Raw genomic sequence first — 21,298 nt, 5'->3', positions numbered from 1 at the left:
CATGGAGGGGCTCTGACTCAGCTGTATTATTTTGCTGACGCTGGTGGCCAGCACGGGGATCACCGTGTCTACTTTGAGCTCTGAGCTCTTCGTTCTGTAGTCTGAGTTGTTGCACTGATGCTAAAAGACTCTTGTTCCTTGGCACTCCTTCTTCCAGTTGTCGGTGGAAGAGTCCCATTTATCAGTTGTTTCCCACAGTGAAGGGCTGCAGCACTCTTGAATGACAGGGGAAGCAGAGCGAGAGCCAGATGAACTTCCTTCACTCTCTTCCTCTTGTTGTGGATGAGATGAAGTAGGTGGTGTGGTGTGTGGTGGCGCTGGTCGACTTGGTGTATCAGATAAGATGTAATCCTTAAAGAATCCAGGGAGTGATGTTTGCCTCCTGACATGTGTACCAAGCTCCTTATCTGCTGAGGTAGACACCTCGAACTGTGGTAGGTTCTAGTATCCGGCTCGAAGGACCACTTTGTGGGGAAGTTGTAGTTTAAGCTTATTTAGCGCTTTCCTAACACTCAAAGTCACTTTACAATAAACGGGGTGCTAGATTTAGCACTATGTGCTGGATTTAGTCAAGGAGAACCCGCTGCAGGTGATAGATCAGAATCACGCAGATGTCTTCATTTTTTCCGTCTTTATTGCCACCACTACAACCACAATCCTTGTACAACAGTCTGATGACTCAGTGGTTTTGTGCTAGACGCACTCGACACCAGATAACCATTAGTACACGGTAAAGTCCTTAATCCAGGAAAGCGTCTGATGTGTGGCAGACTTCATACTACTTTTGGTGAAAACCGGGGGCAAACCTAGCTCAGTTCTGATTTGCCCAAAGCCCATGTAAAGTGAGGCAGAGTTCTGGTGGGGAGAGAGAGGGGGGGGGGAACGTTACGGTGAGAGTGTCGCCGCTAGAGAGGGCCTTTTCGACAGTCCTATTTACTCTAGTTCATTACAGTCATTTTGATATTGAAATTTGCAAGTTATTCGGATTTCAAATGCAGAAAACATTTGAACCATATGAGGTAATTAAGTCAAACAAGTCATATGATTCAGTCTGACCCCACAATCATGTCACAGAGTCTTTTTTTGGGAGGGGGGTATAGCCTTGTGATAAACAATTTACAGACCTTTAAATTTGTAAAACTGATAAACGGTATGAGATATTGATGTCAAACTAAACCCACCATAGATTCGTTCGGACCCCATAATCATGTACAGAGCTTATTTTGTGTGTCAAATGTCTAATATGAAAATTACTTTACTGATGTCTCTGCTCCTCTATGGACTGCACTTTTCCATCAGTCTCTCCATCAGAGAATATCAATCAACCAGCAATGTGGCAGAACATGATCTTGAATTTTAAGTTGTTTATTCAAACACCTTTACATCTCCAGTGAAAGCGGTGTTAAATTTATAAATGCTAGGTATTGGGCATTGAAAAAACTGCGTACAAGTCCTATCAACCGACAAACCTTTAAATGTTTAATTTTACTGCTCCATTACCATGAAATGATGTGTGATACGGATGAAGCACCCCATTGATCTACCTTCTTTATTACCGGGGATGCAAACAACTTGCTTTTCGGCGAATGTTGCTTTGTTCACGTCAATTTGGGTGACTTGTGTGAATCGTCCAGATCTGAAGAGTTCAGAATCAGAATAATGTTTATTGGCCATGTAGGTTGGCACTCACATGGAATTTGACTCCGGTTTCGTGGCTCTCAGTGAATAACAACACAACAATCTTCAGATGTATATGGAAGGATTGACTTTATCCAGTCAAAATAAGAGACAAGAAAGTGCAAGATGTATCGGTTTTACATTTTACATGCAGCTACTGTCTGTCTATTCTGTGGGGACCACAGATGGGCAAATATTACAAAGAGCACAGCAAACTGTTACCATCTTGTCAAGGGAGGTAGGTTGTCCTTGAGTGGCTGCTTGGCAGAGAGACAGTGGGATGGTGGTCTGAAGGAAGGTGTACTTGTTGCTGACCAGGACGATGACTCTTTCCACATGGATCCTGATGGCAGCCAGTCCCCTTGTTGCTTCTAGTTCCAGTGGATGCAACTGCTGTTTGCCTTTGGTGAATGCTGATATTTTCAACTGTGCACAATACAGGCCAACCATATCTTTGACATTGAAGCCTCTATCTGCAAGAATGACATCTTCTGGTGACAATTCCTCAAGATATCCAGTTTTCTGTGATGTACTTGTCGTTTGTGCGTCCACCCCAGCCATTTCACACAAAGGATATAACACCCTGTGGTGTTATGGATATCAGGTATTTTACAGTGTTGTGATGCTTGTACTGTCTGTGCACGAGCTCTCAAGTTCTTTGGCTTCTCTATTAATATTTCAAAACAGTCAATGATAGAAGTGCAGTTGCTATAGTTATCCCTGAAACAGATGGGCAGACTGACCTAAATTTGTTCTTTTGATGGCCAAAATATAAGTGGTGACAGTCTAACATACATGACATCTAGTGTACTATTAAATATTCTGGCAACACTTGTCTTAGACATACGAAATAAACAGACAAAAAATGTAGAGGTAAATTGAGCCTCATTCTCATCAGTGTTAACAGAAAGCTATGAAAGAGAGTCAGTCTTGGACTAGCTTTCAGAAATCCTGACAGAAAGGTTATGATACTGCTGTAAGCGTTTTCCTGGCAAAGGGAGCTAAAAGATATAAATAATAATTAGCTAGGTTAAAGGCAAACGTAACTTACCGGTGACAACGTGTTGACTGCATACAGTGCATCCGGAAAGTATTCACACCCCTTCACTTTCCCCACATTTTGTTATGTTACAGCCTTATTCCAAAATGGATTAAATTCTTTTTTTCCCCTCATCAATCTACATACAATACCCCATAATGACAAAGTGAAAAAGGTTTTGTAGAATTTTTTGCAAATTTATTAAAAATAAAAAACTGAAATATTGCATGTACATAAGTATTCACACCCTTTGCTATGACAATCAAAATTGAGCTCAGGTTCATCCTGTTTCCACTGATCATCCTTGAGATGTTTCTACATCTTGATTGGAGTCCACCTCAAGTAAATTCAATTGATTGGACATGGTTTGGAAAGGCACACACCTGTCTATATAAGGTCCCACTGTTGACAGTGCATGTCAGAGCAGAAACCAAGCAATGAAGTCAAAGGAATTGTCTGTGGACCTCTGAAACAGGATTGTATTGAGGCACAGATCAGGGGAAGGGTACAAAAAAAATTCTACAGCTTTGAAGGTCCCGAAGAGCACAGTGGTCTCCATCATTCGTAAATTGAAGAAGCTTGGATCCACCAGGACTCTTCCTAGAGCTGGCCGCCCAGCCAAACTGAGCAATTGGGGGAGAAGGGCCTTGGTCAGGGAGGTGACCAAGAACCTGATGGTCACTCTGACAGAGCTCCAGCGTTCCTCTGTGGAGATGGGAAAACCTTCCAGAAGGACAACCATCTCTGCAGCTCTCCACCAATCAGGCCTTTATGGTAGAGTGGCCAGACGGAAGCCTCTGCTCAGTAAAAGGCACATGACAGCCCGCTTGGAGTTTGCCAGAAAGCACCTAAAGAACTCTCAGACCACGAGAAACAAGATTCTCTGGTTTGATGAAACCAAGATTGACCTGGCCTGAATGCCAAACGTCATGTCTTGAGGAAACCAGGCACCTCTCATCACCTTGCTAATACCATCCCTACAGTGAAGCATGGTGGTGGCAGCATCATGCTGTGTGGATGTTTTTCAGTGGCAGGAACTGGGAGACTAGTCAGGATCGAGGGAAAGATGAATGGAGCAAAGTACAGAGAGATCCTTGATGAAAACCTGCTCCAGAGCGCTCAGGACCTCAGACTGGGGCGAAGGTTTACCTTTCAACACGACAACGACCCTAAGCACACAGCCAAGACAATGAAGGAGTGGCTTCGGGACAAGTCTGTGAATGTCCTTGAGTGGCCCAGCCAGAGCCCAGACTTGAACATCTCTGGAAAGACCTGAAAATAGCTGTGCAGCGACACTCCCCATCTAACCTTACAGAGCTCGAGAGGCTCTGCAGAGAAGAATGGGAGAAAGACCCCAAATATACACTCACTGGCCACTTTATTAGGTATACCTTGCTAGTACCGGGTTGGACCCCCTTTTGCCTTCAGAACTGCCTTAATCCTTCGTGGCATAGATTCAACAAGGTACTGGAAACATTCCTCAGAGAGTTTGGTCCATATTGACATGATAGCATCACGCAGTTGCTGCAGATTTGTCGGCTGCACATCCATGATGCGAATCTCCCGGTCCACCACATCCCAAAGGTGCTCTATTGGATTGAGATCTGGTGACTGTGGAGGCCATTTGAGTACAGTGAACTCATTGTCATGTTCAAGAAACCAGTCTGAGATGATTCGAGCTTTATGACATGGCGCGTTATCCTGCTGGAAGTAGCCATCAGAAGATGGGAACACTGTGGTCATAAAGGGATGGACATGGTCAGCAACAATACTCAGGTAGGCTGTGGCGTTGACACGATGCTCAATTGGTACTAAGGGGCCCAAAGTGTGCCAAGAAAATATCCCCCACACCATTACACCACCACCACCAGCCTGAACCGTTGATACAAGGCAGGATGGATCCATGCTTTCATGTTGTTGATGCCAAATTCTGACCCTACCATCCGAATGTCGCAGCAGAAATCGAGACTCATCAGACCAGGCAACGTTTTTCCAATCTTCTATTGTCCAATTTTGGTGAGCCTGTGCGAATTGTAGCCTCAGTTTCCTGTTCTTAGCTGACAGGAGTGGCACCCGGTGTGGTCTTCTGCTGCTGTAGCCCATCTGCCTCAAGGTTCGGCATGTTGTGCGTTCAGAGATGCTCTTCTGCATACCTCGGTTGTAATGAGTGGTTATTTGAGTTACTGTTGCCTTTCTGTCAGCTCGAACCAGTCTGGCCATTCTCCTCTGACCTCAGGCATCAACAAGGCATTTTCGCCCACAGAACTGCCACTCACTGGATATTTTCTCTTTTTCGGACCATTCTCTGTAAACCCTAGAGATGGTTGTGCATGAAAATCCCAGTAGGTCAGCAGTTTCTGAAATACTCAGACCAGCCCGTCTGGCACCAACAACCATGCCACGTTCAAAGTCACTTAAATCACCTTTCTTCCCCATTCTGATGCTCGGTTTGAACTGCAGCAGATCGTCTTAACCATGTCTATATGCCTAAATGCATTGAGTTGCTGCCATGTGATTGGCTGATTAGAAATTTGCGTTAACGAGCAGTTGGACAGGTGTGCCTAATAAAGTGGCCGGTGAATGTAGGTGTGTCAAGCTTGTAGCTTCATACCCAAGAAGACTTGAGGCTGTAATTGCTGCCAAGGGTGCCTCAACCAAGTACTGAGTAAAGGGTGTGAATACTTACGCACATGCAATATTTCTGTTTTTTATTTTTAATACATTTGCAAAAATTTCTACAAAACCATTTTCGCTTTGTCATTATGGGGTATTGTATGTAGATTCATGAGAAAAAAAGGAATTTAATCGATTTTGGAATAAGGCTGTAACATAACAAAATGTGGGGAAAGTGAAGGGGTCTGAATACTTTCCGAATGCACTGTAATCTGGAGTTAGAAGTTGGCTGCCAGTAGTGGTCCCTTCTGATTGAAGCCAGCCATTTATTCCGCCGATCTAGCTCCTTCGGGATTTTCTGTGAATGTTCTCATTCATCCAGGTCATGGTTATCCAAAGGAGTTGAATCAAGTGCAACTGTACTTGGTATATATCCGTGAAGACGTTTCGCCTCTCATCCAAGAGGCTTCCTCAGTTCGTGCCTTTCTGACTAGACGAAGCTCCTTTGGGATTGAATAAAATTATAGTCCGGGGTTTCTCTGACGACTGTTGTTACAGCCAACAGCACAACATATCCCGGGCACATTGTATGAACTTTTTTTGTGTCTAGTCTAGAGATTTTATAATCACAACTAGTCTACTCTGGCAGTAGTGGCTGTGCAGCTGTGACCCGGACACAAAAATGGCGGTGCTAAAACACAATGACGTCACAGGGTATCTGAATATAAATTATGGAAACCCATTTCTGCCAGTGGCCATTTCCGCCATTTTTTGGGCTTCATAATTTTATTTTATTTTTTGGAGGTGGGGGGGGGGTGTATGGGTGGGCGGCACGGTGGCGCAGTGGTTAGCGCGGTCGCCTCACAGCAAGAAGGTCCTGGGTTCGAGCCCCCGGGGTAGTCCAACCTTGGTGGGTCATCCTGTGTCGTCCTCTGTGTGGAGTTTGCATGTTCTCCCCGTGTCTGCGTCCATACTAAATTGTCTCTAGGAGTGTGTGTGTGTGTGTGTGTGTGTGTGTGTGTGTGTGTGTGTGTGTGTGTGTGTGTGTGTGTGTGTGTGTGTGTGTGTGTGTGTGTGTTGGTGGTGGTGGTGGGGGGGACCTGTGATGGCCTGGCAGGGGGCCTGTGATGGCCTGGCAGGGGGCCTGTGATGGCCTGGCAGGGGGCCTGTGATGGCCTGGCAGGGGGCCTGTGATGGCCTGGCGGCCTGTCCAGGATTTCTCCCCGCCTGCCGCCCAATAACTGCTGGGATAGGCTCCAGCATCCCCGCGACCATGAGAGCAGGATAAGCGGTTAAGATAATGGATGGATGGATGGGTGACAGACGAATGTCCTTAACGATTCCTACAGTGTAATTCTGTCACGCTCATATGAGTGAACTGCACAGAGCCAAAAACAAAAAAACAAAAAAATAAATAAAATATAGCTGCAAGCGGCGATTAATGGGGTCCAAGCAGTATTGCAGCCACCATGTGTCCGATCTGTTTCATATTTGGTACATGGCTTATATGTGCCACAAAGAATAAGCCTATCAAGTTTCACGAAGATTGGCCATTCACACTAGCAGATATTAGCTACTGAATTTTGATTGGCTGTTTGGCAGCCATTTTGGTAATCCAGCCAGTCAGCACTTTAGGCAATGTAGCCAAATGGGTCCAAGTATAAGTATACCAAATTTCAGATTTTTTGATCAAGCGGTTTTTGAGATGTCGGATTACTTGGGTCGCCTATGTCCTAGATGATTACCGTAATTTTTTTAAATGTCGTTACACTTCCATTGCTTCAGAAACATGTGCCAGTTTCCAAAACTGGACCAGACGGTGTCTGATTTCTTGCGTCCTAGCCGACTGTCGTAAAAAGAAAAAGTATGTCGTTATACCCAGGTGTCCTGGCGTGTGGTATGTAGAGCTGCAGCGCTTCCACACCAAATAAGTCAAAATAGCGGGCAAACTATATGACTGACATAGGTGGTCTCAATAGTAAAGTTGTTGAGCACATTGAGATGCATGGGTCGATTAAGTTTTGTGTTGATCTGACTTATGCTGTGGGAGTTATGGCCTTTTAAGCATGACCCTTTGTTATAGCGCCACCATCTGGCTGACATGGGTGATTTGTAGTGCCAGAGTAGTGGGGGCCGTATGAATCCACCTACCAAATTTGGTTGGTCTAGGACTTATGGTGGCTGAGCCTCAGACACTTTTAGCTGAGAAACCGCGCCCAAACTAATACAAGTCAAAATGGCGGGCAAACTATATGGCTGACATATGTGGTCCCGATAACAAAGTTGTAGAGCACATTCAGATGCATAGGTCTGTGCAGTTTTGTGTTGATCTGACTTATGGTGTGGGAATTACGCATGACCCTTTGTTATAGCGCCACCATCTGGCTGACATAGGTGATTTGTGGTGCCTGAGTAGTGGGGGGCCATAGGAATCCACGTACCAAAGTTGGTTGGTCTAGGACTTACGGTTGCTGAGCCTCACACACTTTTAGCGGAGAAAAATAATAATCCTAACAAATACAATAGGGTTCCACCAGCTTCGCTGCTTGGACCCCTAATAATGCTACTCAGCTGTCAGCACCTGTAGCCAGGAGCTCACATTACTACGGAGCCCGGGAGGTGACATAGACGTTACTTTTTTCCATAAAGCGCACACCCCCACTGCGGTCAAGTGTACCAGTGTACAGCGGCCAAAAAGGACGAGAGTCATAAGTCAGCAATCCTTTCTCACAATTTACATACCAGAAATAAAACGATATTATAATTCACGTCATATATGAAATACGCTTCGTGGAGTTTTCAATCATGGTGAGTAAAATCATTCGAGCGGTAAACTTTTTGAATGACAAGTTGTGTTTATTGTTTCACGTGTCATAGTCATTATAATTTGACAGATTATTTAGTATTTTGACACATCCTGAAGTTTGGCATGTCAGAGTTTTAAAAAGAGAGAATTTGTTAGTAATGCTGCAAACTGTTAACTGTTAATGCATCATTGATTGTTAGGCCCATCCATCCATCCATCCATCCATCCATCCATCCATCCATCCATCCATTATCTGAACCGCTTAGCCTGCTCTCACGGTGGCGGGGATGCTGGAGCCTATTAGATTTAATATTTTTGTTAATATAAAGGACATAATATGGTTACAATTACATATTAACAATGACATTGTCAAACATGTTTGATAAAAACAATAATAATATAAACAATTCAAGTTTATGCCGTTACTTTTGACCCAATTTCACTCCGACTGACGGTATTGAAAGTAACAATACGCAACTTCCGTTCAAAGTAACATTATATGGAAGTCGTTCCACACTTGTACAAAATAGTACCTGGTTTTGATAGAACACATGTCAGTTGTTAATCACAAGGAAAATTAGTTTCTGTCTGTAACGTTATCTTTTATAATGACGTTTATCTAAAAAGTGTTGCTTTCGACCCGGTTCTCCCCTATTACAAATACTTTACATTAATCTGAAGTAATGTGTATAGTATAATCAATTTGTGGTAAACGAGCTTGAAACGTCCAAAGACATTAGTGTGGGCCTTAACGTTGGCTTGACTTTTATTTCCGCCAACTAAGCGGCTCTGGCCGGTGAACGGACACTAGCGCCCCCAGAGGCCGTTTGGTGAACAGACCAACGAGTCAGCGCCAGACTCCGTTGGCCCAGTGCGCGCTTAAGTAAAATCACATGATGTGTATTTTGTCATATGACAGTGACGAGAGACTGACCCTCAACCAAGCCGAGATCCACAGACAACCTCTGTCTAAACGAAAAGCAGTCTGACCACTCCGTCAGGGATGAACGCCTATGAAATAGTTGCGTGGTAGTATTTCAAACAGCCGGAGCATGGAGCGTTGTGGGGGACTGCTGCCTGCCATAATCGCCACCGCTTGTCTTCTAGGTAAGCTGAATCTATCGATCTGTTTAAAAGGCACGCGAGAAGTGGGAAGTCTGACAAGTAACCAATGGGGGGAAAACAACAAATTACTGCATGAAATACATTTGATGATCTTTCTGTTGACAAATGGTACCTGCGATCCCAGGTCCGTTGATTTGTCTCAAGTTGATTTCAAGTTTTTTTTGTCAGCAACCTTAAGACAACCAGCACGATCATATAAGGAAAAGTAGGTCTTTTTGTCCGCTCACGAATCCGAGCTTCTTTCATTGAATTAACTCTAGGTGTTGTACTTTGTTTTGTACTTCTTTTCTTTTCTTTTCTTTTTTTTTGAGAGCTGCCCTCACAAGACAGATTTGCATTCAAATAAACCCTAAAATGTGGGAACTTCACTGTGTAAATTTGAGAAGGGGGAGGGAGGGGGGGTCGGTTTTATAAACAAAGATTTGCCAGTTAAATCGAGGATTATGTCCAACAGTCTAAGGCAGAAGTATTTGCAGACTGAACTCGAGAAATCATATGACCCACTCCCCGAATAATTGCATTTCTTCAAGAGGATGGCTCTTATTCAACAAAGCAGTTAAGCATGGGGCTAATGTGATTACCATCACAATATGGTTTCTGTTGTGTTGATAGGTATGCCTGTACTTAACCCCCTCAGCTCACTACCAGGCCGGGTGCAGTAAATTAGTGGAAGAGATGAAATACATGACATACCACTGAATGTCACGGTGACAATGTCTCACGAGTTTGAGGAAGTTTCATTTCATGTTTTCTATTTGGGTATTCGTTCTTTTAACCATGCCTTCTATTGTTCATTGGATTGACAATATGAAATCAGGTAACAGTGTACTCTTCAAGGCCAGTGACACTTCACCTTTTCAAGGGAATGGCTGCCTGTAAAATCCCCTGATGGCTATTTTGTCAAGTGGGTCACTCGATCGTATTCATTTAGGTCTGCTGTGAAAGAAAAGGTTGTGTTTGCATTTTAGATGACATTCTTACACGCACCTTCCTGCGTCAGTCCTCTTTTCATTGTATATGTTGCAACATCTTGAATTTTTCTTGTAGGCATGGTGATAAGCCAGACCACACTTGCTCCTGCTGTGATGAACACCACAGTCGGTGAGATTGTGACTGATGTGACAGCAACTTCATTTATCCCCGGCACCACAACCCCCGGCTGCTCTGCACTCAACATTTCCTCCTGTGAGGCCTGTGTCCCTGGATCGTACTACGACAACAGTGAGTCTGGACAGCGGGCTAGGTCTGAATGTGATAGGGCAGTGGATGTTTCCCACTAAATATTAATCACCCATTTCACACACACATTTGTCGTTTGTCACACTGTATTTGACATGAATTGGCCTCTTTGATCCACTTTTAAATTGTAATGCCCAACCGTTTCTAGTTATAATAATGTAACGCAGATATAGGCTGAAGGATTTAAGTTGCAGTATTATGCCGTGAGTGGAACTCCATTCACATCTGATTTCAACTGAGGGGAATGTTTGACCTGTTGGACCCCATGACTCCACAGCTGTATCAAATAAAATTAAGGTGGTTGTTAAAGTATGGTTCTTTGGTTTTCCCCAGGCACTTTGCTGTGCTCATGCTGTCCTGACCTAGGGTTTTGCCTGTTTGCTGAGGACTGTGTCCCATGTCCAAGAGGATTCTTCCAGCCCCTGGCTGGACAGCAACAGTGTCTGCCATGCAGTCGGGGTTTCTATATAAAGTAAGCTTGTGTTCATCCTACTTTGACCATCTGCTTTAGTCAAGGATATCTTTTTGTCTCTAAGGAGCATGTGTTTGACTAGTTAATTCAGTGACTACCTGTTTCATCCTTACTTCTCATACCCGCAGTTTCGCTGGAAGCCCTGTGTGCAATTCATGCCCTCCTGGATCCTTCAGCAATGAGACCGGGGCAGACACCTGCAGAAGTTGCTCCCCTGGTAAACTAATTGAGCTGTGTCCATGTTAACCAACAATGATTAATTATCACAAAGATAAAAGCTACATTTGATAATTTTGTAGATATTTCTCTGTGAAATTAGTAAATTCTTTATGTCCCTACACTGTGAGACATCATGGAAGCAGACTATTTCTGTAATTGTCTCTTTGCTGTCCTAATGTCATGGTAATATGTTCTACATACATCCCAGCTTTCATCTAACTTGTGATAGTAATCTGGTTAAATTAGACAGTCTTTAATCATACAGTTCAAACTTTAGTAATTAAATGCACTTTGAATTGTAACTGAAGCGATCACAGTTTGCGGGAAATGTGTAATTTGGGGAAATTAAAATCATACAATAATTAAAGTTGTTCTGTAAGGCATCAACAACAAAAACAGCTCTCACAATAATATAATTCTATGTTGGATAATATAACTCTCATAATAATATGACTCTTTTTAAACTAAAAAAATAATGGGTCAAAAGACACTTGAGTGCCTGCTCAGATTACACAGATGATTGAGTGTGACTGAGAAAATGGGAAAAGTGTTGAAAAGCATTGAGTTGAAATATGTTTGCTATTTCCAGGGTTTTTTTCATCACAGCAGAATTCCACATCATGTAATCCATGCACAAAAGGAACATTTTGCAAGTAAGTTGCCTTGAAGTTCCACCGTGTCTGTCGGTGTTTGTGTGCTGAGATCCATAGGTCACACAGATGGACCTTTGATAACCACCTGTGTTTGCTCACTTGCTTTTCTAAAGCTCTTACATCACATGTCCCCATCTCTCGGCGGTACCTTTTAGACATATCACAATTATAATTAGATATATTGTGGCAGGATGAGGAAAAACACAGGAGACGAAGGCGAGTTTGAACTTTATTCCTGAGCTCCAAAACCAAACTCAAACAGGAACAACCTTGCACCAGAGAGTCCGGGAACGTAAACCACGCCCCCAGCTCACAGCCCTGCTGGGTGAGAGGCATAGCTCCTAGTGTCCGCCACACAATCACAATTATATATCATGATACATGATATATATCACAATAATATATCATGTAGTATCATGATATATAATTGTGACATATCTAATTTTCAAAAATGGGAAGTTCAGAGTACATATCTCAATATATTCCACTGACAAAATAGTTACATTGCTATCCTGTTAAAATGACTCCTCACATTTATTTTCCTTGCTGACGTCTGTGTTGGTGTATTATGAAAACATGAAGCTGTAGCTAATACTACAGAACTTCCTGGTCTCACAAGTGTAGAAGTTTATAGATAATTGGGATGGACTGTGTCCACTGCAATAAGTAGTACCAAATCAAAATGTATGTGATCTTATTGAAAACATATTCTGGGTAAACAAAATGAATGAAGAACAAATTTTTTTGAAAAAGGAGATATATCACAGTTTTTGAAGGATTCAATAATTGCCCTCGTTGGGCTGTGTTGAAGCCCACCAAGACGATCCATTAAATTTCTCATTACTGGTGCGATCGGTGATGTTTTTGTCTGGACAGTGCTAAATGATGTCCGACAACCTTACAATGAGGCCCTGTTTCAAAAAATTTGAATCTATCCTTCAAATTGCTTGTTGGGATACTTTTCATTGATTTTTGTTTTTTTTTCCACTGATTTTTCTTGCTCTAAGTGTATTTTTCTGTTCATCATGGCCATTTTATATGGCTTTTGGTTTGATGTCAATGTCCAAATTACTTACTGCATGCCTTGGTTAACATTGCCAATAATTTAGCTAATGCAAAATGTAGTATTCAACCTTTTTTGACGGAGCGTACCATCCTGCTTGCAAAGTGAAAAATGTAATGAAAGGTTTTTGCAGGGTTGCCCATAGAGGATCGACATCTTCCTCAGATAAGTGGCAGACATTCACGGCCTTTTTTACAAAGCATGTGTGGCTTATTTGTCTATAACCACTGTGAAACTAATCTGCGCCAATGACTGAGTCGCACCAAATAAGTTCACGGGCGAGAAAATGCTCTACAGTCCCCTCATTTGGTAATGGCAACTTTGAAATCAGCCGGTCTTTGTCAATTTCCAGTCATTAGCATGCTTCTCTTCGACAGCTCCTCTAGCTGTGCCCAGTGCCACATCTGTCCTGTGGGCACAGAGTCCCTTCATGCCGCCGCCAAAGAATGCACACCTTGTCGGCCAGGTTAGGGAAATGAAGTTACGATAAATCTTAGAATTATCCTCTAAAATGTATGAGTTTAATATTTTACAATGTTACTACATATACACTCACTGGCCACTTTATTAGGTACACCTTGCTAGTACCGGGTTGGACCCCCTTTTGCCTTCAGAACTGCCTTAATCCTTCGTGGCATAGATTCAACAAGGTACTGGAAACATTCCTCAGAGAGTTTGGTCCATATTGACATGATAGCATCACGCAGTTGCTGCAGATTTGTCGGCTGCACATCCATGATGCGAATCTCCCGGTCCACCACATCCCAAAGGTGCTCTATTGGATTGAGATCTGGTGACTGTGGAGGCCATTTGAGTACAGTGAACTCATTGTCATGTTCAAGAAACCAGTCTGAGATGATTCGAGCTTTATGACATGGCGCGTTATCCTGCTGGAAGTAGCCATCAGAAGATGGGAACACTGTGGTCATAAAGGGATGGACATGGTCAGCAACAATACTCAGGTAGGCTGTGGCGTTGACACGATGCTCAATTGGTACTAAGGGGCCCAAAGTGTGCCAAGAAAATATCCCCCGCACCATTACACCACCACCACCAGCCTGAACCGTTGATACAAGGCAGGATGGATCCATGCTTTCATGTTGTTGACGCCAAATTCTGACCCTACCATCCGAATGTCGCAGCAGAAATCGAGACTCATCAGACCAGGCAACGTTTTTCCAATCTTCTATTGTCCAATTTTGGTGAGCCTGTGCGAATTGTAGCCTCAGTTTCCTGTTCTTAGCTGACAGGAGTGGCACCCGGTGTGGTCTTCTGCTGCTGTAGCCCATCTGCCTCAAGGTTCGACGTGTTGTGCGTTCAGAGATGCTCTTCTGCATACCTCGGTTGTAATGAGTGGTTATTTGAGTTACTGTTGCCTTTCTATCAGCTCGAACCAGTCTGGCCATTCTCCTCTGACCTCTGGCATCAACAAGGCATTTTCGCCCACAGAACTGCCGCTCACTGGATATTTTCTCTTTTTCGGACCATTCTCTGTAAACCCTAGAGATGGTTGTGCGTGAAAATCCCAGTAGATCAGCAGTTTCTGAAATACTCAGACCAGCCCGTCTGGCATCAACAACCATGCCACGTTCAAAGTCACTTAAATCACCTTTCTCCCCCATTCTGATGTTCGGTTTGAACTGCAGCAGATCGTCTTGACCATGTCTACATGCCTAAATGCATTGAGTTGCTGCCATGTGATTGGCTGATTAGAAATTTGCGTTAACGAGCAGTTGCAGAGGTGTGCCTAATAAAGTGGCCCGGTGAGTGTAGTTTACATTGAGCTTGCTGTTTTTTGTGAGTACTACTATCCACCGTAATGACATTAGGAAACAGGGATAATACCAAACAAATAATATTTTCTTTCTGATAGGCATGCATAAGGCCTCCCATCAGAGCATGTGTCAGATCTGCAACAGGGGCTTCTACCAGATCCGTTGGGGCCAGGAAAGCTGTGATGTCTGCCCCGAGAATCACTATTGCCCTGTGAGTGCTATTACCCCACCCACCCACCCAAGGACAATTTGTCTCCTGTGGGATCAGAAATGTTTATCCTGTAGCTGGTGAACCCATGGCGCTTTAAATGTTCCTTCATAAGTTTGGTGACAGCGAGTGTTCCCCAATAGAGTCCAGATGTGAACCCCATCAAGTGTCCCAGTGATGCTTTCTGTCCAGAGGGCAGCACAGCACCAGGCTACTGCATGGAGACCTTCTTCCGCAAATCAGGGGAGACTTGTGAATTGGCCCCTGTCACGATTGCACTACTAGTCATTGGAGGAGGGGGTGAGTATTAATTTTAGGGAAAATTTAACAAATTCTTTAATGCAGCAATGTGGACATTATATACCTCTGATAAAAGTATGACTTTTCTATTCGTTTTGTTGTTTAACTTGGCCAACATGACGTTAAATATGATCTCAGATATAGGTTGTCAATAGTGCATACTCAGTGGAATTATTTTATTAATAGCATATCTTTAGTGTTGAAGTTAAAGGCTATGAAGATCCAGTTATGCTTGCTCTGACTGATTCTGTTTTAACATGGCTAGCTTGAAGCTGAAAGGATCCTAATTTTTATGAACTGATTACATGCAAAACTGTTTTCCTCATAGTGTATGTGCTGTCTGTATAAGATGTTTCAATTGTTCAAATCCCTTTAGGGATGAAATTATGGACTATTGTTAGTGGAAAGCTGATAATATAACGGGGACTCGTATCCAGAACCTCACCTTACTTTATTAAATGGAATTAGAAAATATGCAAAATGAAAAATGCGGACTTACATTTTGAAATACAAACTATACTTATGTATGAAGTAAGTATTTTTCAGTCCTTTACGAGCCTACTATAGATACTTATTTAAAAAAAAAGTTCTTTGGGGTTTTTCTTTGTCTTTCCCCAGTGGCCTTACTCTTTGTCATTCTGCTGGTGCTCCGTCGAAAGAAATTCACCGATGGGGAGCTGTCCATAGCTCAAACTCCATTGCTACACAAAGAGCGACCTCAGGGTCGCTACTATGGAATTCCCTGTGATGCAGAACCTGTGTACGCTGGCTGGTGAACACTGCTGAAGGGCAGTCTGCACCTAATTGTTTCTTAATGTTTGGTACCTTGTAAAACAAGACCAGCTAAAGTCTAAGACTGCAATAGTGACTCAACCATGGACAGAAGGATTTGATCAAAAAAGACTGACTGCTGATCCTAAATCCTAGACGGGGTCATATTTTAGTAAATAGAGCCTTGACGAGCAGATTTTAATCGTCTCACATTTTGTTGTTGACTGCCACTGTTATTGATGTTCTGTCTGCAGGATAAAAACGTTCCTTTTTTTAAAAAAAAATTTGGGTAAATGGATTAAAGCTGTTATACTGGAATGATGAAAAGGTGATCCCTTAACCTGGTGGACCCTTCTGTTATAAAGAGCACTTTGTACTGATGCGTTCTATTTAATTTGCACTCGTGTCTTGGTAGATTTATGGGTGCCTCCTGTGCTTTGTGGAATGGCTCCTCAGTTTTAGAAAGATGTGAACTGTGGTTGGTTCCTTGTGTTTTATACGTTTTTGACGAAGGGGTCTCTATTGTTTGTAGTTCCACTGGTGTTTAATTTTTTTCACTTGTTCTATTTAAAAAAAAGATTATATTTGTATGTTTTAAAGGAAAAATAAATAAAATCGATCAACATGAGTCTGTGCTTGAATTGCCTCACTTCTTAAAATAAAACTTGTGCAAAAATGTTTAACCGGCTGTTGAATCCAAGTTCAAAAGTCACATGAGACTATGGCACAGAGGAAACGGCAACGCCGCACTACCCCTTCTTGTCAAATTACAACAAGTTGATCACAAAAATAAGCAGTATTCATACACAGATTTATTTTATTTTTTTTGTCTGGGACTAAAATGTAAAGCAGACATCCAAGTGGAATAATAACAGGTAGCCTTTAGTCTTTTTGTTGTCTATGGCATCGGATGTTTTTGTGTATCATACATTTGTGACTTCAAACAGGTTTTTTTCCCACATATATGAGAATTAACATCCATTCGTTATCCAAACCGTTTATCCCGATCGGATGGGACGCAAGAGGCTATCCCAGCAGCCAATACAATTTTCAATGAGAGGGACAGAAGGGAATTTCTTGTTGAATCATTAAACATTTTTACACATGACATATTTCCTCCTGCGGGTAGTGTCATACTCCAAGCAAATGGACCAAGGAATCAGATTTTATGATTTTGATGGTGTTTGGTGTTTAGTCTGGGGCGCTTTGATTCTGGTGGAGATGTATGCATGGGTTTCCGTGTTGGCATGAGCTCGCGCGCGCGCACACTCACGCACACACATGCTTGCGAGTCCGTCCGTCCTGTTTGTCCTGTCCGCTCCCCGTAGTTCGCTGTTGCACTGCGCGAAACAAACATGGCGGCCGCCTTAGGGAGGAAGGTCTCTGGTGCGTATGGTACGAAATTACATTTCGTTGACGAGCGTTTCTACATGTTCATAATCCTCGCCGTTTATATATAGTGTTTCATTCTTATCGAGTTACAAGCATTAGTTAATCAGTTATTAATTAAATTAACGTGAATGTTGAAGTTAACGTGAATGTTAACTACAGGCCTATAGCTCTAGCCAGCATACTGTCAATAGTCCCAGAAAGAATCCTGCTGGATAGAGGGCATGAGTTTATCAACTCCACGGACAACCAGTTTGGTTTGAAAGCTAAATATGGAACTGACTTATGTATATATGTCTTCAAGGAAATTGTTAACAAATATAGAGGCCAAAACTCATCGGTTCTTGTGTGTTTTATTGATGCTTTCAAAGCTTTTGATCGTGTTAATCATAGAAAGTTGTTTGTTAAATTGAGGCAAAGAGCGATGCCTAAATATTTTGTGAGAATACTGGCTTATTGGTATGCCCACCAAACTATGCAAGTGAAATGGGCTAATAGCGTTTCAGCCCCATTTGGGGTTAGCAATGGTGTCAGACAAGGGGGGATTGTCTCCAGTTCGCTACAGTCTATATATTGACGATTTGTCCAAGCAGTTGAAAGCCTGTAACACTGGGTGCATGACTGGTAATACCTTGGTGAACCATATTATGTGTGCGGATGACCTTGTCATCCTTAGTCCCTGTAGCGCTGGTCTCCAGCAGCTCCTTAATAGTATATGTTCTGTGTATGGTGTGGAGCATATCAAATACAATGCTGGTAAGAGTGTTGTTATGATCTGCAGAACCAAAGAGGTCAATGATCTAAAATTTCCTGATTTTTAAATTGTCTGATAATAATCTTGGGGTATGTAATGAGGTGAATTATCTTGGACATTATATTACTGAACAAATGACAGACAATGATGATATTTTTAGGCAATGCTGCATGATGTATGCACAAGCAAACACTCTCATGCAAGTTTGGTAAGTGTTCAGTTAGTTTGAAGATGTCTCTGTTCAGAGCATATTGTGCACCACTTTATACTGCACACCTGTGGTCAAACTTACAGAGACTTCGAGTAGCTTATAATGATGCAATAAGAATACTACTAAAAAGACCTAGATGGTGTAGTACAAGTGAAATGTTTGTGGCTGCAGGAGTCAATACTTTTCAGGCTGCTCTAAGAAATCTCATGTATAAATTTATTTCCCGGCTCAATGACTGATAACTGATGACTGCTGGGATAGACTCCAGCATTCCCGCAACCCTGAGAGCAGGATAAGCGGTTTGGATAATGGATGGATGGATGACTCTGATAATGTAATCATAAGTTTAACAAATATAAGATTCAGTGCCACACGCTACCAATCCTGGCAGTGGGACAGGCCATTGGTATAGCTGTCTCCTTGTAAGACACTGATTTGTTCCTTTTATGTTATTTTATTGTGTTTACTGTATGTATTGTCTTGGGTTTATCTTTTACCAGTGGTTCTTATCTTGTATGGCTTCATTTTTTTTTAAACCATGTTATGGACCTTGATTCTGCAGTAAAGTTTTGAGTTGAGTTGATATTCTTAGTTTTCTCGACAAATGTCACAGTGTCTCCCCTCGAAGCAAATGATAAGCATTTACAGTTTCTCCAGCTGAACCTGTGGGGTGTCAGCTAAGACAGTCATATCTATGAAGTATTGTCCGTGCTGTTTCATGTTCCTGTTATTCCATTGCTTTCTTGTTTTGATCAATATTTTGTTGTTTTCCCTTTATTGGACAGGGTTGCTGAGGCCGCTGCTTCTCTTTACCAGGGCACCAAAGGTGTGCCAGTTTTCTACAATTGGTCAGCCTCAAATGATACGGAAAATTGCCTCAGCTCCTGTCTGGTCTACAAAGCTGTGTCAACCACCTCAACAGAGCATCTTGCAACGGTAAAGGCCAATGGGATTTTTTTTTTTTTATCATCTTAAAGCATATGCAAAGACGATTTTTGTCTCAATGAATTACACCAAGCACTGTTCTGCCGACGAGATCATAGAGTATAGATTATTGACTATTGCAAACTGTTCTCTTCTCTCACGTCTTTTTTCTCTCTCTCTGAATGATGTCTTCTCCTTTCTCTTCTCCTGTGTATGTGAATGGTGTGATGTGAGTCTCCCGCATGTGCACATGTAGTCTGTCCTCCAAGGTCTCCATGGTGACAGTGGTCACCACCTGGACACTGCTTGGCATCCCCCTCATCACATTTTTTTTATATATATCTTATAAATCCATATAATTTTTTTTTCTGTGCTGTGGCATGGTGGCACAGTGGTTAGCGCGGTCGCCTCACAGCAAGAAGGTCCTAGGTTCGAGCCCCGGGGTAGTCCAACCTTGGGGGTTGTCCCGGGTCATCCTCTGTATGGAGATTGAATGTTCTGCCTGTGTCTGCGTGGGTTTCCTCCGGGTACTCCAGTTTCCTCAGGTCAGGTGAATCGGCATTACTAAATTGTCCCTAGGTATGAATGTGTGTGTGTGTGTGTGTGTGTGTGTGTGTGTGTGTGTGTGTGTGTGTGTGTGTGTGTGTGTGTGTGTGTGTGTGTGTGTGTGTGTGTGTGTGTGTGTGTGTGTGTGTGTGTGTGATGGCCTGGTCGCCTGTCCAGGATGTCTCCCCGCCTGCCGCCCAATGACTGCTGGGATAGGCTCCAGCATCCCCGTGACCCTGAGAGCAGGATAAGTGGTTCGGATAATGGATGGATGAATGGATGTTTCAATGTTATACACTTCTCTCACTCTAATGTGCAATTGATTTTTCTTGTCTCTTCTCCCGTGTATGTGAATGGTGTGATGCGAGTCTCCCCTGTGTGCATGTGTAGTCTATCCTCTTCTCAGGTCTACATGAATGATGGCGGTCGCATGGCTCAGGTCCTGGGCTGTTCCAGTGGCATCTGGACACTGCTTGGCATCCTCCTCATCATATTCATATATTTATAATTCCATTATAATTCTGTTGTCCTCTTTTAGTGTTGTATTTGGTAAATTGTGTATGCACAACATCCATTGCACGTTGTCCATCTTGGGAGACAGATTCCTCCTCTGTTGCTCTCCCAGAGGTTTCTTCCTATTTTTTTCTCCCTGTTAAAATTGTTTTGTTTTTGTTTTTCTGGGGGGGGGGCAGCGTTGTTCCTTATCCAGTGCTTGGGTCTAAGAACAGGATATTGTATTGCTGTAAAGCCCACTGAGGCAAATGTGTAATTTGCGATAATGGGCTATACAAATAAAGTTTACTTTACTTGACTACCTAAACAGTTGCTGAAATAAAGTGTTGAGCGTATCGATGCCATATTTATGCACTCTATATACATTTATCCCATTTGTTTTGTTGCAGTGTGTTACCATACCTTCCTAGCTTGGTTCATCAGCCTTGCAGAAACCTGACATACTTCAGTGTAAAGAAAGGGAAGAGGAAGTCAGTCAAATCTGTGACAGAAAGGTTCCTGAGGCTGCACTGCGGCCTCTGGGTCAGACGTCAGGTAGAGACAGAAGTCTTGAAATGTTTGCGAGAACTGGCATGTCACAATTTATGTTAGGTGATGCCTTTAAAAATAAATAACAATAAATGTAATGTTAATAGAAGCTACATTGCAAAGTCATTTATGCATTCTGGTGGTAAGGGCTGAAGGATTTGACTGTTATTTCTTTTATTGTTATCCCCAATCAGGCTGGATACAAGAAGAAATTATGGAAGAAACTGCCTGCCAGAAAGAAACGCCTGAGGGAATTTATATTTTGTAACAAAACACAGTGCAAGCTTTTGGATAAAATGACAACTTCCTTCTGGAAAAGAAGGAACTGGTATCTCAACGATCCATACTTTAAGTACCACGATCGGGTTAACCTCAAAGTATAATTATTAATTGATGTATGTGTTTTTCCTTGTTTGAATGCATAATGTAATAAAATCATATGCCTCTGAAATTACTTGGCTATACTTTGCATC

The 21,298-nt window shown here is 42.6% G+C and overlaps 2 protein-coding genes across 4 annotated transcripts; both read left to right on the top strand.

The window, feature by feature from the left end:
- The first annotated feature begins 9,064 nt into the window (after window positions 1-9,064).
- Window positions 9,065-16,611, top strand: si:dkey-21a6.5 (proprotein convertase subtilisin/kexin type 5). 2 transcript variants are annotated; one of them, XM_056296286.1, is made up of 9 exons: window positions 9,065-9,242; window positions 10,308-10,481; window positions 10,833-10,971; window positions 11,100-11,188; window positions 11,780-11,843; window positions 13,284-13,372; window positions 14,780-14,892; window positions 15,033-15,189; window positions 15,849-16,611. In XM_056296286.1, exons 1-9 carry the CDS (start codon window positions 9,188-9,190, stop codon window positions 15,935-15,937), a joined length of 969 nt encoding a protein of 322 aa, XP_056152261.1. In that variant the 5' UTR covers window positions 9,065-9,187; the 3' UTR covers window positions 15,938-16,611. The 2 variants fall into 2 exon arrangements, with proteins under 2 accessions (XP_056152261.1, XP_056152260.1); XM_056296285.1 differs by having other exon boundaries at window positions 15,808-16,610.
- Window positions 16,612-17,259: 648 nt separating this feature from the next.
- On the top strand, window positions 17,260-21,270 carry mrpl35 (mitochondrial ribosomal protein L35). 2 transcript variants are annotated; one of them, XM_056296396.1, is made up of 4 exons: window positions 17,260-17,346; window positions 19,100-19,250; window positions 20,687-20,831; window positions 21,020-21,270. In XM_056296396.1, the coding sequence occupies exons 1-4, from the start codon at window positions 17,316-17,318 to the stop codon at window positions 21,206-21,208; spliced, it is 516 nt and encodes a 171-aa protein (XP_056152371.1). In that variant the 5' UTR covers window positions 17,260-17,315; the 3' UTR covers window positions 21,209-21,270. The 2 variants fall into 2 exon arrangements, with proteins under 2 accessions (XP_056152371.1, XP_056152370.1); XM_056296395.1 differs by having other exon boundaries at window positions 17,309-17,355.
- The last annotated feature ends 28 nt before the right edge of the window (window positions 21,271-21,298 follow it).

The sequence above is a fragment of the Lampris incognitus genome, chromosome 16 (assembly GCF_029633865.1).
Source record: "Lampris incognitus isolate fLamInc1 chromosome 16, fLamInc1.hap2, whole genome shotgun sequence".
NCBI lineage: Eukaryota > Metazoa > Chordata > Actinopteri > Lampriformes > Lampridae > Lampris > Lampris incognitus.
The sequence above is the reverse complement of the archived record's forward strand: the minus strand, read 5'-3'. Positions and strand labels throughout refer to the sequence as shown.